The sequence below is a fragment of the Carcharhinus amblyrhynchos genome, chromosome 28 (assembly GCF_965287045.1).
Source record: "Carcharhinus amblyrhynchos chromosome 28, sCarAmb.v2.hapA, whole genome shotgun sequence".
Classification (NCBI taxonomy): domain Eukaryota; kingdom Metazoa; phylum Chordata; class Chondrichthyes; order Carcharhiniformes; family Carcharhinidae; genus Carcharhinus; species Carcharhinus amblyrhynchos.
This window is the reverse complement of record NC_137351.1, coordinates 19855061-19867633: the sequence shown is the minus strand read 5'-3', so window position 1 is coordinate 19867633 and position 12573 is coordinate 19855061. Positions and strand designations below refer to the sequence as shown.

General features: G+C 42.7%; 1 protein-coding gene across 3 annotated transcripts in view; it reads left to right on the top strand.

Annotated features, from left to right (window-relative positions):
• The window catches only part of rnf111 (ring finger protein 111), a 123353-nt gene that overhangs the window by 68790 nt on the left and 41990 nt on the right, over positions 1–12573 (top strand). For all 3 annotated transcript variants that reach the window (XM_080214150.1, XM_080214148.1, XM_080214149.1), the window contains exon 3: positions 2766–2892. In XM_080214150.1, coding sequence (XP_080070276.1) covers positions 2766–2892 — 127 coding nt within the window. The remainder of the gene's footprint in view (positions 1–2765; positions 2893–12573) is intronic.

Here is a 12573-nt window from a genome sequence, read left to right as displayed (position 1 = left end):
AACATTTTGACAGATGGTTAGGAAGAAGGGATTGAAGACAATGATATATTTCAGGGTGAGGCATCAAATTAGATTTGTATAATTTTGTCAGCACTTTCATTTCCCTATTTGTTCTTTGCTTTATTAATGTGTATTTTTTATTAAAGCTACAAACTCAAACTCCTTCATACTTGAGGTATAACAAGCCTTTGGGAAAAATTAGATGTGTTAACTTTACACCAATCTAAGGTCCCAACTACTTCAGGAAGACAGCTACCACCCCAGTACCAAAGAAAAGCCAGGTAATGTGCCTTAATGACGATCAGCCGGTGGCTCTGATACCCATCATTGTGAAGCACTTTGAAAGGCTAGTCATGGCACAAATCCTTTCCTGCCTCCCAGACTGCCTGGATCCACTACAGTTCACTTATCACCGCAACAAGTCCTCAGCAAACGCCATCTCCCTTGCCCTGCGCTCAACCTTGGAACACCTCGATAATAAAGACACCTATGTCAAACTTTATTAATACACTACAACTCGGCCTTTAACACCATTATTCCCACAAGGCTCATCTCCAAACATTGTGGCCAGGGGCTTGGTTTCTCCCTCTGCAACTGCATTCTAGACTCCTAACCCACAAACTGTAGTCAGCAAGGATAGGCAATATCATCTCCTTCAGAATCATCCTCAACACCAGTGTTCTGCAAGGCTGTCCCCTCAGCCCCTTACTAAATTCCTTATATACGTGACTGTATGCTCAAATTCCCCTCCAGTTCAATTTTCAAGTTTTCTGATGACACCACCGTCATGGGTCAGATCTCGAACAATGATGCCACACAGTACGGGAAAGAGAGAATCTGGTGAACTGGTGTGACAACAGTAACCTCCCCCTCAATGTCAACAAAGCAAAGGAGATAGTCATGGACTTCAGGAAATGTAGTGGAGGGCATGCTCCTGTCTACGTCAATGGGGACGGAGTAGAAATTGTCGAGAGTTTCTAGTTGTCCGGATCACCAACAATCTGACCTGGTCCCTCCAAGCGAATGCCGTAGTTAAGAAAGCACACCAATGCCTCTACTTTCTCAGGAGACTAAGGAAATTTAGCATGTCCACTATAACTCTTTCCAACTTTTACAGTTGCGTGGTAGAAAGCATCCATTCTAGACGTATCACAGCTTGGTATGACTCCTGCTGTGTCCAAGACCGCAATAAATACAAAGGACCATGAATGAAACCCATACATCACTCAAACCAGCCTCCCATCTATCGACACTGTTAATACTTCCCATTGCCTCGAAAAAGCAGCTAACATAATCAAGGACCCCAGGAACCCCGGACCAGACGTACTTTCTTTTTCTATTGGGAAAAAGATTCAGAAGTCTCAGGGCACGTACCAACCGACTCAAAAACAACTTTTTCCCCATTAAACTTTTAAATAAACCTACTCACATTAAGTTGATCTTTCTCTGCACCCTAGCTATGACTGTAACACTCCATTCTGAACTCTCTCCTCTCTTTAGTTATGTACAGTATGCTTTGTATGCAAGAAACAATACTTTTCACTGTATACTAATACACGTGACAATAAATCAAATCAAATTGAGGATAAAAGCAAATTACTGCGGATGCTGGAGTCTGAAACCAAAAAAAATGCTAGAAATTAAAGTATGCCTAACTATTCTTGGCACATGATTATTGCACTTGGCCTCTGAACGGTACCCACATTCTCACACTTGTAAACAAAACCAAGTGGCTTCATTTTGAAATGGCTTCAGTATTGCATATGTTGTGTTCTCATTGAATTTTGCTTTATGACAGGCAAAGACCTTGAGAAATGGAGAGAGCAAATAATAAACATACCATCCGATTGTTATTGAAACCAGTATCTACAACTTAAATATATACAAATAAATGTTGAGAAGTACAATTTGATCTCCTTGTACTGTAAAATATAAAGTAGCCAGAGTCCCAAACGACCATAGGCACTGACTGCTGGCAATTTAAATCACCTCAGGCAAGAGGCAAGGTTGAAAAAGCAGGCCTTCGTGAATAACCTCAGCCAGTATAGGAATTGAATCCATGCTGTTACCAGCACTCTGCATCATTAACCAGCTGTCTACCAACTGAGTTAAATCAATGCTCCTTGTACTAGCACCTAACGGTTGCATGGGTGGATTATTGACATTAACATGATGCAGAAAATGGTGGAAGTAAATGTACAACGGGCCCATCAGCATCTGAAAAAGAAATGGCAGATTAACATTTTGAGTTGTGATCCTTGAGATGTTAGCCTGTCTTTTTGAGGTGCACCGGGTATTCCAGAATTGACTATTTGTTTTGGACTTCCAGAATTCTTGAGTTTTCTCGTCTTGAGTGGTCCTTGTTCCAAGTTAATTTTTAAATAGCTGTGCATCGAGTCTCTGCATTTTGAATCTCTACTGGGTTTGTTTCATAAATGTAGTCACGACAGCAGACTTGTCTTTATGGTGCACGTGCTCAGCTTCATAAATTTACAAAGATTTGAATTTTATTCAGGAAACTGTTCCAATGGGGGTGCGGGGGGAGGTGAACGCATGCATTTTGTTGAAGGTTTCTTGATTGATAACATGAGGTTAGCACAGCACATTTTAATGTTATTAGCTATATAATAAGCATATACTGCCTGCAGTATTCTTGTCTCTGATACTGTTATGAATGTAGGTCACACTGGGTGTAACTGAAACTTACTTTGCTGTACAGGTTAGTTTCTTTTTGCTGATTTTTTTCAATTTTGTGCCGTTTCCAGGAAATATTGATGAGGATGTTGTGGTGATTGAGGCCACCTCAACTCCCCAGGTTACTGCCAATGAAGAAATCAATGTTACCTCAACAGACAGTGAAGTGGAGATCGTCACTGTTGGGGACAATTGCAGGTGAGAACTTCAATGTCATTAAATTTGTCGCAGATGAAAATCACTGATCTTTGAATGTTGTTTTACAAAATTCTTTCTAAGAATTATTCCCAGATTTCTACCAAGGCCTTGTCCATAAGCAGTTGTATCCTGTAGTAACCCTTTACATTGAGGTGATAATGGCCAGGTGCAGTGCTGTGACAGCAGCAATGCTGTATACGGCTGAAATGTTCCCTAAGATTTAATGTTTCAGGAAATGGCAACTTCATGCATTAATAACTTTTTAAATTTCTTTTGAAACTGAAACCTTCCTGAGAGGTGCAATTAAATGTTCTTTATTCTGGCATTTGCACACTGATCCCCATATAATTCCTGAAGAAACTTAATTTACATCAACCATTTTTTGTGATTGCAAAATGAAGTAAAAATATTATTACACATTGTTATTTGTAAAGTAGGACTCCCCCACCTGTAATTACCATTGAGCAATTTCTTCGTCACTTATCTTCCTAACTTTAGTTCAGAAGAATAGAAAACCTGAATTCCAGTTATAATGAGTCTCAATCCAAAACAATATTCACCACTTTGTGACAATGAAGAGTTCTGTCGCAGCATTGTTCTGAATGTGCTGAGCCTCGCTTCTTGTGGTAACATGCTACCTTTGAGTCAACTGATGCTCTGGTGGGATACTGAGAGCGAGCTGCACAAATGCAGTTTCTGTCTTTCAAAATATGCATTTAAACTGAGGCCTCATCTCAAGTGTGTGTGGGGGAAAAAAAATTATAAAAACAAGCAAAATCGGAAATGTGGGGCAAACTTTTTGGGTAAACAGCTGAAAAGTTTTATCAGCTTGGGTGATGGAGCAGGAAACCTTAACAGGTTTTGAAGAAGGAATTAGACAAGATCCTGTCAGTAGCATCTGGAGTTAACAGATCATGAAGATATTGTTGATAAGTCAACTAGATGGACCAAAGAGTTGCTGTCTGCAACTGTTAACAATGTTTCTCATCTTAATCTGTTCTCTGACATCTATCGAAAACCGTTCATATGATTGAGTTGTTGTGCATCACTCAGCAAGCACTTTGAAAGAACACTTCACAAAGAGTAAGCATCCTTTTATAAAAGTTGGGCTTAACTAATGCATTTTTATGTGCCAATCTTGCAGCTTTTAATAAAATCCCAGTTTGACAGTATATTGGTCAGAGACCAAAATTATGGAAGATGGATCCTAATTTGTGTTGCTCATACAGTTTGGTTATTCTGGCTGTGGCAAGCATGGATTATTTTTCGCCATTAATATGTAATCTTGATTTTCTATTGCAGATTTGAAAGTGTAAACAGCTCATTTTTTGACAGTTTTAAACTTAATCTGAGAGTTTTGGGTATGAGCTGATGCGCACTTAGTGACTCAGCAGAGTGGCACACATTATCGCAGCACAAGAAAGGGCCTGAAAGTCAGGGAAAAAAGACGGGCAGGAATTCAATTCCATTTGTAACACGTTTAAACTGAAACAAATTTCATCTACAAAAGCACACAACATTTGCCCCAGGCGGATGGATTTCAGCAAAATGTAATGATGTGTTCACTTCAACCATGAAAAAAAAATCGACCAATATAGTTTGGGCTTGTGTCCTGTGGCTGTGTTTAGAGAGAACATTCTAAAGCAAGCTTCTCCAACTTGGGGTCCACTGGCTGCTAGGATTTGGATCCAGCCCATCACAATGAGCTCGCCTCTGAGCTTCAGACACTGAGGCTCATCAGGGAGAGGGAGTGTACCCTAGATAATGGGGTGCAAGAGACATCCACACCCCCTAGACTGGCTAACTCTAAAAGTCAGGAACAAGAGGGTGCTGCTGGGGGGAGGAAGGAGGGGGGGGACCGGGAGGAAGGGTGAGAGGAAGGAGGGGGGGACCGGGGAGGAAGGGTGAGAGGAAGGAGGGGGGGGAACCCAAAGGCCTCAGCCTCTCAATCTGCACAACATGTTTGAGGTTCTTGCTCCCAGTGTGGACAAGAACGAGAGCTGTAAGGTTGACGAGCAAACTGCCCACGGTACAGTGATGCAGACACAGGACAAAGAGGAAGAAGTAAAGAGGAATGTAGTGGTAATTGGGAATAGTGTGGTTAGGGGTATAGACACTGTCCTTTGTGACAGGGATAAGGGTGTGTTGTTTGCCTGGTGCTCGGGTCCAGGATGTCTCATCTGGGCTGCAGAGGAACCTGGAGTGGGAGGGTGAGAATCCGGTCGTTGTGGTACATGTGGGTGCCAACGACATAGGCAAAATGGGGACTAAGGATCTGCAGAGGGAGTATGAAAAGCTGGGAATGAAATTAAAAAGCAGAACCGACAAGGTGGATATCTGTGGATTACTACCTGAACCGCGTGCAGATGGGTGTTGGGTAAGTAGGATTAAAGAGATGAATGGGTGGCTCAGGGATTGGTGTGGGAGGAATGGGTTTGAATTTATGGGGCATTGGCACCGGTATCGGGGCAGGTGGGACTTGTTCAGATGGGATGGTCTTGATCTGAACTGTGCTGGGACCAGAGTCCTGGCGAATCATATAACGAAGACTGTAGATAGGGCTTTAAACTAATTGGGGGGGGGGAGGTGGTGCAGCGGTAGGAGAAATTACAATGTCTAAAGTAGAAGAGAGAGTCCAGGCATGGGAAAATGATAAGGATGTCCCAATAATAAAGGGAGTAGGGGGCATGAGAAAGGTTGGTAGCATCCCTTCAAACAGGGTCCAGATAAAGGCTGGGATAAAGACACTTTATCTGAATGCACGAAGCATTCAGAACAAAGAATGAGCTGGTGGCGCAGATCAGCACAAATGGATATGATCTGGTGGCCATTACGGAAATGTGATTGCAGGGTGACAGGGACTGGGAGCTGAATGTCCAGGGGTATCAAGTGTTTAGGAAGGATAGACGGGAAGAAAAAGGGGGTGGGGTAGCTCTGCTGATTAAGGATAATATCAGGGCGGTAGTAAGGGAAGATATAGGCTCCAAAGAGCAGAACTTGGAATCGTTGTGGGTGGAGATAAGAAACAGTAAGGGGAGGAAGACACTGGTGGGTGTGGTCCTTAGGCCCCCAAATAATAACTTGGAGGTGGGGCAGGCTATAAACAAGCGAATAAATGATGCGTGCAGAAATGGAACGGCAATAATTATGGGGGATTTCAATCTACATGTTGATTGGTTGACCCATGTCGGACGCGGTGGGCTTGAGGAAGAGTTCTTGGAATGCTGCCGGGATAGTTTCCTTGAACAGTGTGTGATGGAACCGATGAGGGAGTGAGCTATCTTAGATCTGGTGTTATGTATTGAGGCAGGTAGAATTAGGGATCTTGTGAGGAATCCTCTTGGGACAAGCAATCATTGTATGGTTGAGTTTTTGATGCAGATGGAGGATGAGAAAGTAGGGTACCGGGCCTGTGTCCTCTGTTTGAACAGAGGGGAGTACGATAGGATGAGAGAGGAATTGGCAAATGTAGATTGGGGGCGCAGATTAGCCGGTAGGACTGCTGAGGAACAGTGGAGGATCTTTAAGGAGATCTTTTTCGGTGCTCAGCAGAAATTTATTCCGATGGTAAAGAAGGAACGTAGGAGAAGGGATAATCAGCCGTGGTTATCGAAGGAAATAAAGGAGAGTATTAAATTAAAAGCTGATGCGTTTAGAGTGGCTAAAAGTAGTGGGAGAGTAGAAGATTGGGAGAGGTTTAAAAATCAACAAAGATTGACTAAGAAGTTGATAGAGAAAGGAAGGATAGACTATGAAGCTAAACTAACACTAAATATAAAAAAGGACAGTAAGAGTTTTTATAAAGAGGAGGAGGCTGGCTAGAGTGAATGTTGGACCCTTAGAGGATGAGGGGGTATTTAGTGGTGGGGGATGAGGAAATGGCTGAGGCCTTAAGTAAGTTTTTTGCCTCGGTCTTCACGGAGGAGGACGCGAATGGCTTGCCAGATATTAAAGATAGAAGGATGGTAGGAGTTGAGGGCCTGAATGCGATTACTGTCACTAGAGAGGTAGTGCTTGATCGACTAGTGGGACTGATGGTGGACAATCCCCCAGGACCAGATGGAATGCATCCCAGGGTTCTGAAGAAAATGGCAGAGGTGATAGTAGATGCCTTAGTGATTATTTACCAAACTTCGCTGGATTCCGGGGAAGTGCCGGAAGATTGGAAAACGGCTAATGTTATGCCGCTGTTTAAAAAAGGTAGCAGGCAAAAGGCAGGGAATTATAGGCCGGTTAGTTTAACATCTGTTGTTGGAAAAATGCTTGAATCCGTCATCAAAGAAGAAATAGCGAGGCACCTTGAGAAGAATGGTTTGATAGAGCAGACGCAGCACGGATTCGTTAAGGGGAAGTCGTGTCTGACAAATTTACTGGAATTCTATGAGGATGTGACTAGTGCGGTAGACAGAGGGGACCCGGTGGATGTGGTGTTTCTCGATTTTCAAAAGGCGTTTGATAAGGTGCCGCACAAAAGGTTGCTTCAGAAGGTTAGGGGGCATGGAGTTGGGGGTAAGGTGTTAGAGTGTATAGAGGATTGGTTGTCTAATAAGAGGCAGAGAGTTGGTATCAATGGGCGCTATTCTGATTGGCGGTTGGTGACTAGTGGAGTGTCGAAGGGATCGGTGCTGGGGCCTCAACTATTTACCATTTATATAGATGATCTGGAGGAGGGGGCTGAGTGTAGGGTGTCGAAATTTGCTGATGACACGGAGATGAGTGGAAAAGCAAATTGTGCGGAGGGTGTGTAAAGTCTGCAGAGGGATCTAGATAGGCTGAGCGAGTGGGCGAGGACCTGGAAGATGGAGTACAATGTTAGCAAGTGTGAGGTTATCCACTTTGGCAGGAATAATAGTAGGAGGGATTACTATTTAAAGGGCGAAAAGCTGCAGCATGCTATGGTGCAGAGGGACCTGGGGGCCCTTGTGCATGAGTCGCAAAAACCCAGTCTGCAGGTGATCAAGAATGCGAATGGGATGTTGGCCTTTATAGCGAGGGGGATAGAATATAAAAGCAGGGAGGTCTTGCTGCAACTGTACAAGGCACTGGTGAGGCTGCAGCTGGAGTACTGTGTGCAGTTTTGGTCGCCGCACTTGCGCAAGGATATTTTGGTCTTGGAGGGAGTGCAGAGGAGGTTCACTAGGCTGATACCGGAGATGAGGGGGTTGGACTATGAAGAGAGGCTGAATAGACTGGCTCTGTACTCGTTGGAGTTTAGAAGGATGAGGGGGGAATCTTATAGAGAAGTATAAGATAATGAAGGGGATGGATAGGGTAGAGGTGGAGAGATTCTTCCTGCTCAGAAAGGACAGCAGGACTAGAGGGCACAGCCTCAAGATAAGGGGGGAGCAGTTTAGAACGGAGTTGAGGAGGAACTTCTTCATCCAAAGGGTGGTGAATCTCTGGAATTCTCTGCCCGTGGTGGAAGCTACCGCGCTAAATATATTTAAGTCATGGGTAGATAGGTTTTTGGTAGGCAAGGGAATTAAGGGTTATGGGGAGAAAGCGGGAAAGTGGAACTGATCCACTTCAGATCAGCCATGATCTTATTGAATGGCAGGGCAGGCTCGAAGGGCTAGATGGCCTACTCCTGCTCCTATTTCTTATGTTCTTACGACATTGGACTCAGCCGATGAAATCTTGATGGAGAGACTTTGGATGATTAGACAGTGAATTAGTGTGGGTTTGTGTGTGTGTGGGGGACGGAGTGAATGTGAGGGGGTGTGTGGGTGGTACAAAGCGAGAGTAAATGAGGGTGTGTGGGAGTGGGATAGTGAGAGTGAGGAGTGTGTGTGGGTGGGGCAGTAAGGGGGTGAGGCAGGGAGTCAGTGAATGTGGCGGGGACAAAGTGGATGTGTATGGTGGGGTGTACAACATTTGGGGGTGTGGGGGGGGCAGCGCGTTGGTGTGTGTGGCATGTGCAGGAAGAGGGTGTGTGGGTGCATGAAAGCTTCCAACTGTTCACCCTATCTATGCCCTTTATAATTTTATAAACTTCTATCAGGTTGCCCCTCAACCTCTGTCTTTCCGAGGACAATAACTCTACTCAATCTCACCTCATAGTTAAGACCCTCCATGCCAGGCAACATCCTGGTAAACCTTTTCTGCCATTGGCTTACTTGCAGTCAGTATTTTTTGATAACGCCTCAGCTTTTTGAAGTTCAGTTGATTATTCAGGCAAATGTTATTCAGGAGTTATTCATCAACTCCTTGAGTGAGGAAAAGATAAAATGTAACTGTGAGCCTCCGAGCATACAGATTGGGCAAGATGTTGTAAGGTACAACTGAAGAGAAGTGAGGATGGAAGCAACTAAGGTGATGAATTGAAGGTGTCACATAAGCAGCTTACCACAAAAATGTTTGTTGGCTTAAGAATGTTCTATTTCTTGCCTCACCCATAAAATTTGGTCCAAGTACACTAAATAAGCTCTATGACAACTAGATTGCAAAGAAAATCAAACTGTTTTTGATTTGCCAGCAGAAGCTGTATTTCTGATCTGCATGTTAAGACGTAGGAGCAGAATTAGGCCATTTGGCCCATTGAGTCTGCTCCGCCATTCAATCATGGCGGTTGTTTTTCTCATCCCCATTCTCCTGTCTTTTCCCCATAACCCCGATCCCCTTATTAATCAAGAACCTATTTATCTCTGTCTTAAAGACACTCAATGAACTTGCCTCCACAACCTTCTGCGGCAGGGAGTTACACAGATTCACCACTCTCTGGTTGAAGAAATTTGCAGGCTGTTCTGCAGTTAAATGTAGACGTTAGGACAGTCTAAAGCCAAGTTGAGATAACAGGAAGGGTATGCAGGTCTAATTTAAAATCTGCACCTGACCCACAGGTCTAATCTTTAATGTAAACTTAACAGAGTGGATAGAGGTCTACCACGGTTCATAGAATCCCTGCAGTGCAGAAATAGACCATTCAGCCCATCAAGCTTGTACTGACAACAATCCCACTCAAGACCTATAATTATAAAGCCATTTATTTACCCGGCTAATCCCCCTGACACTAAGGGCAATTTAGCATGGTCAATCCACCTAACTTTATTGGACTGTGGGAGGAAACTGGAGCACCTGGAAGAAACCCACGCAACACTGGAAGAATGTGCAATCTCTTGTTTCACAGTGTGTTATCTTGAGCTAAGCTGACATTAAAAGTTTTCAAATCAAAACAGAAGACCACTTGATGATATATGTAAACAGTTGGTGCAGTAAGTTGAAAGAAATATAAATGCTTCCATGTTTTGTCGTATGAGGGAAAAAGACTAATATTTCATGATGTATAATCCATAAATGTTTAATTTTATTAGTGTTTTTGTTCGCATCCTCTTTCTCTCTGGTCCTGCTAACTTTTTATTCTTTCTCTCCTCCCCTCTCTATTTCTCTCTCATTTTTTTCCTTTCGCTCCTTTCATACTGGTGGAAGAGAGAATGGAAGACTTATTCTTCACTGGACTATAGGCTTTGGCAATTTTCACGGGCATGACTGAAAGCTAATTAGTGAATTTACCAACACGCTCGAAGTATAAGATTATGATTTCCCCAAGGGAAAGCTGATAGGTCTGTAAATGGGACCGGATAGTCACCATAGGAGCCGTTAACCTCTGGGCAACAAAACCACAGCAACGCATCATTGTCATTTTTGCGAGATAGAATTTTTAAAGAATTACCTTGACTTTTGAGTAAGTGAGAAAAAATGTTACATTGTCAAATTTATTTACGGTTTTTATAACGCTATAACCAGAGTCACTGAGTGCTCACATCATTGTGGTGTTATAAAGGGTAAGTCCCACACATGTGTAATCGCACACAAAACGTTACTTACTGGTTTCCTACACCTTAGGCAGATTTTAATGATGGCAAAGAATTGATGAGGTGAACAGCTGTTTTTATTCATCTAGATATGAATGATGGTAGCAGGCAGCTCAAGTTTGTTTCCAACTTGAAAAGATTTGCATTTTTGGCAGAGCTCTGTTGCAGCTGCTTTTCTTTACAGTTCAAACTCCTTGTTCTTCTAGGTGGTTTCAATAACAATGTGTTGGTGTAGTTTGCCTTTTTTTTGTGTGTTGCATTTTCTATTGGGTTTGTGCCCAAAAAGGCAAGCGATTAAAAGCAAAAGTCTTATATAAGAATAGCATAACCGGAAAAATGCAATGAATAGAACTGTTGGACCATCTGTGGGTTTGTGAGGTCAACAAACCCACAGAAGCTTGTGAACTACAGTAAGTGGCAGCTGGTTCCAGCATAAGTGTCACTGGTTTCAATCATTTGACCTTTTTATTAGGCAATATGCCTAAATTGGCTAGCTCCATCTTCCAATTATATTTGAAATATTTCCCTCAGATTGCTGTTTTGGGAATGGCTACAAACTTGATAAATATGTTGTATGGTTTAAAATATTAAAGTGGATCTTCAGATATCTACAGTACTAGAAGGCCATGGATCTAATGATCTGAACAGGGCAGACTAGCAGAAATGTCAAAGGGCTAAAGAACAAAGCTCATCAGTTCACATGAAAATGTGCTAAGATATCTATGAATGTTAGCTGATTTCTGAAATCTAATTTTTAATGTAAAATTAACACAGTGGACAGATATTGATCACAGTTCATCGAATCCCTGCAGTGCAGAAATAGACCATTTGGCCTACCAAGCTTGCGCTGACAACAATCTCACTCAGGACCTATGCCTGTAAACCCATATATGTACCCTGCTAATCCCTCTGACACTAAGGGGCAATTTAGCATGGTCAAGCCATCTAACTTTATTGAACTGTGGGAGGAAACTGGAGAACCTGGAAGAACATAAGAACATAAGAAATAGGAGCAGGAGTAGGCCATCTAGCCCTTCGAGCCTGCCCCGCCATTCAATAAGATCATGGCTGATCTGTCGTGGCTCAGTTCCACTTTCCCGCCCTCTCCCCATAACCCTTAATCCCCTCTCTTATCAAGAACCCATCAACCCGCTTTTTAAAAATATTTAGCGAGGCAGCCTCCACCACTTCAACGGGCAGAGAATTCCAAACCTGTGCAACACTGGGAGAACGTGCAAACTTCGCATAGGCTGTTACCCAAGGCCGGAATTGAATCTGGGTCCCTGGCACTATGAGGCAGCAGTACTAATCACTGTGTTACCGAGCTGCTATGCCACCGTTGTATGTTTCCACCTCTATGTATAGTTAAATATGTGCAGATTGTGGAAATTGTGATTCACTGAAACCCTAACCCTATTACCAGTCACAGACAAACTGTTGTCGTTGAGTTAGGAGCTGTATGCTTGTAATGTGTAACTCTACATAAATACAAGTATGTAAAGATTGGCTCCAGTTTTATTTTTCAACTACTACCTTTCTAGCATATAACATTTTTGGGCTTGAATACCTTCAAATTCAGCTCAGTGTGGTATAGAAAGGTACACTTTGATTTGACCAGCCAATATGAAACTACAATTCCATGATCTTTTGTTATTTCCTGCGTGATAACACATTTATTAAGCCAATACATGCAAAACGAAGGCTTCAGGATTGTACACAATCATTCAGACACGAATGTACACATACTCCACGGACCTTAGTACATTCCCCGTTTTCTGTTTATGAATTTTCAATTAAATTTACATTTTATATACTTGCTGTAGTGAAGTACTATAAATATAATCAGAAATTACATCCTTGTACTACATTT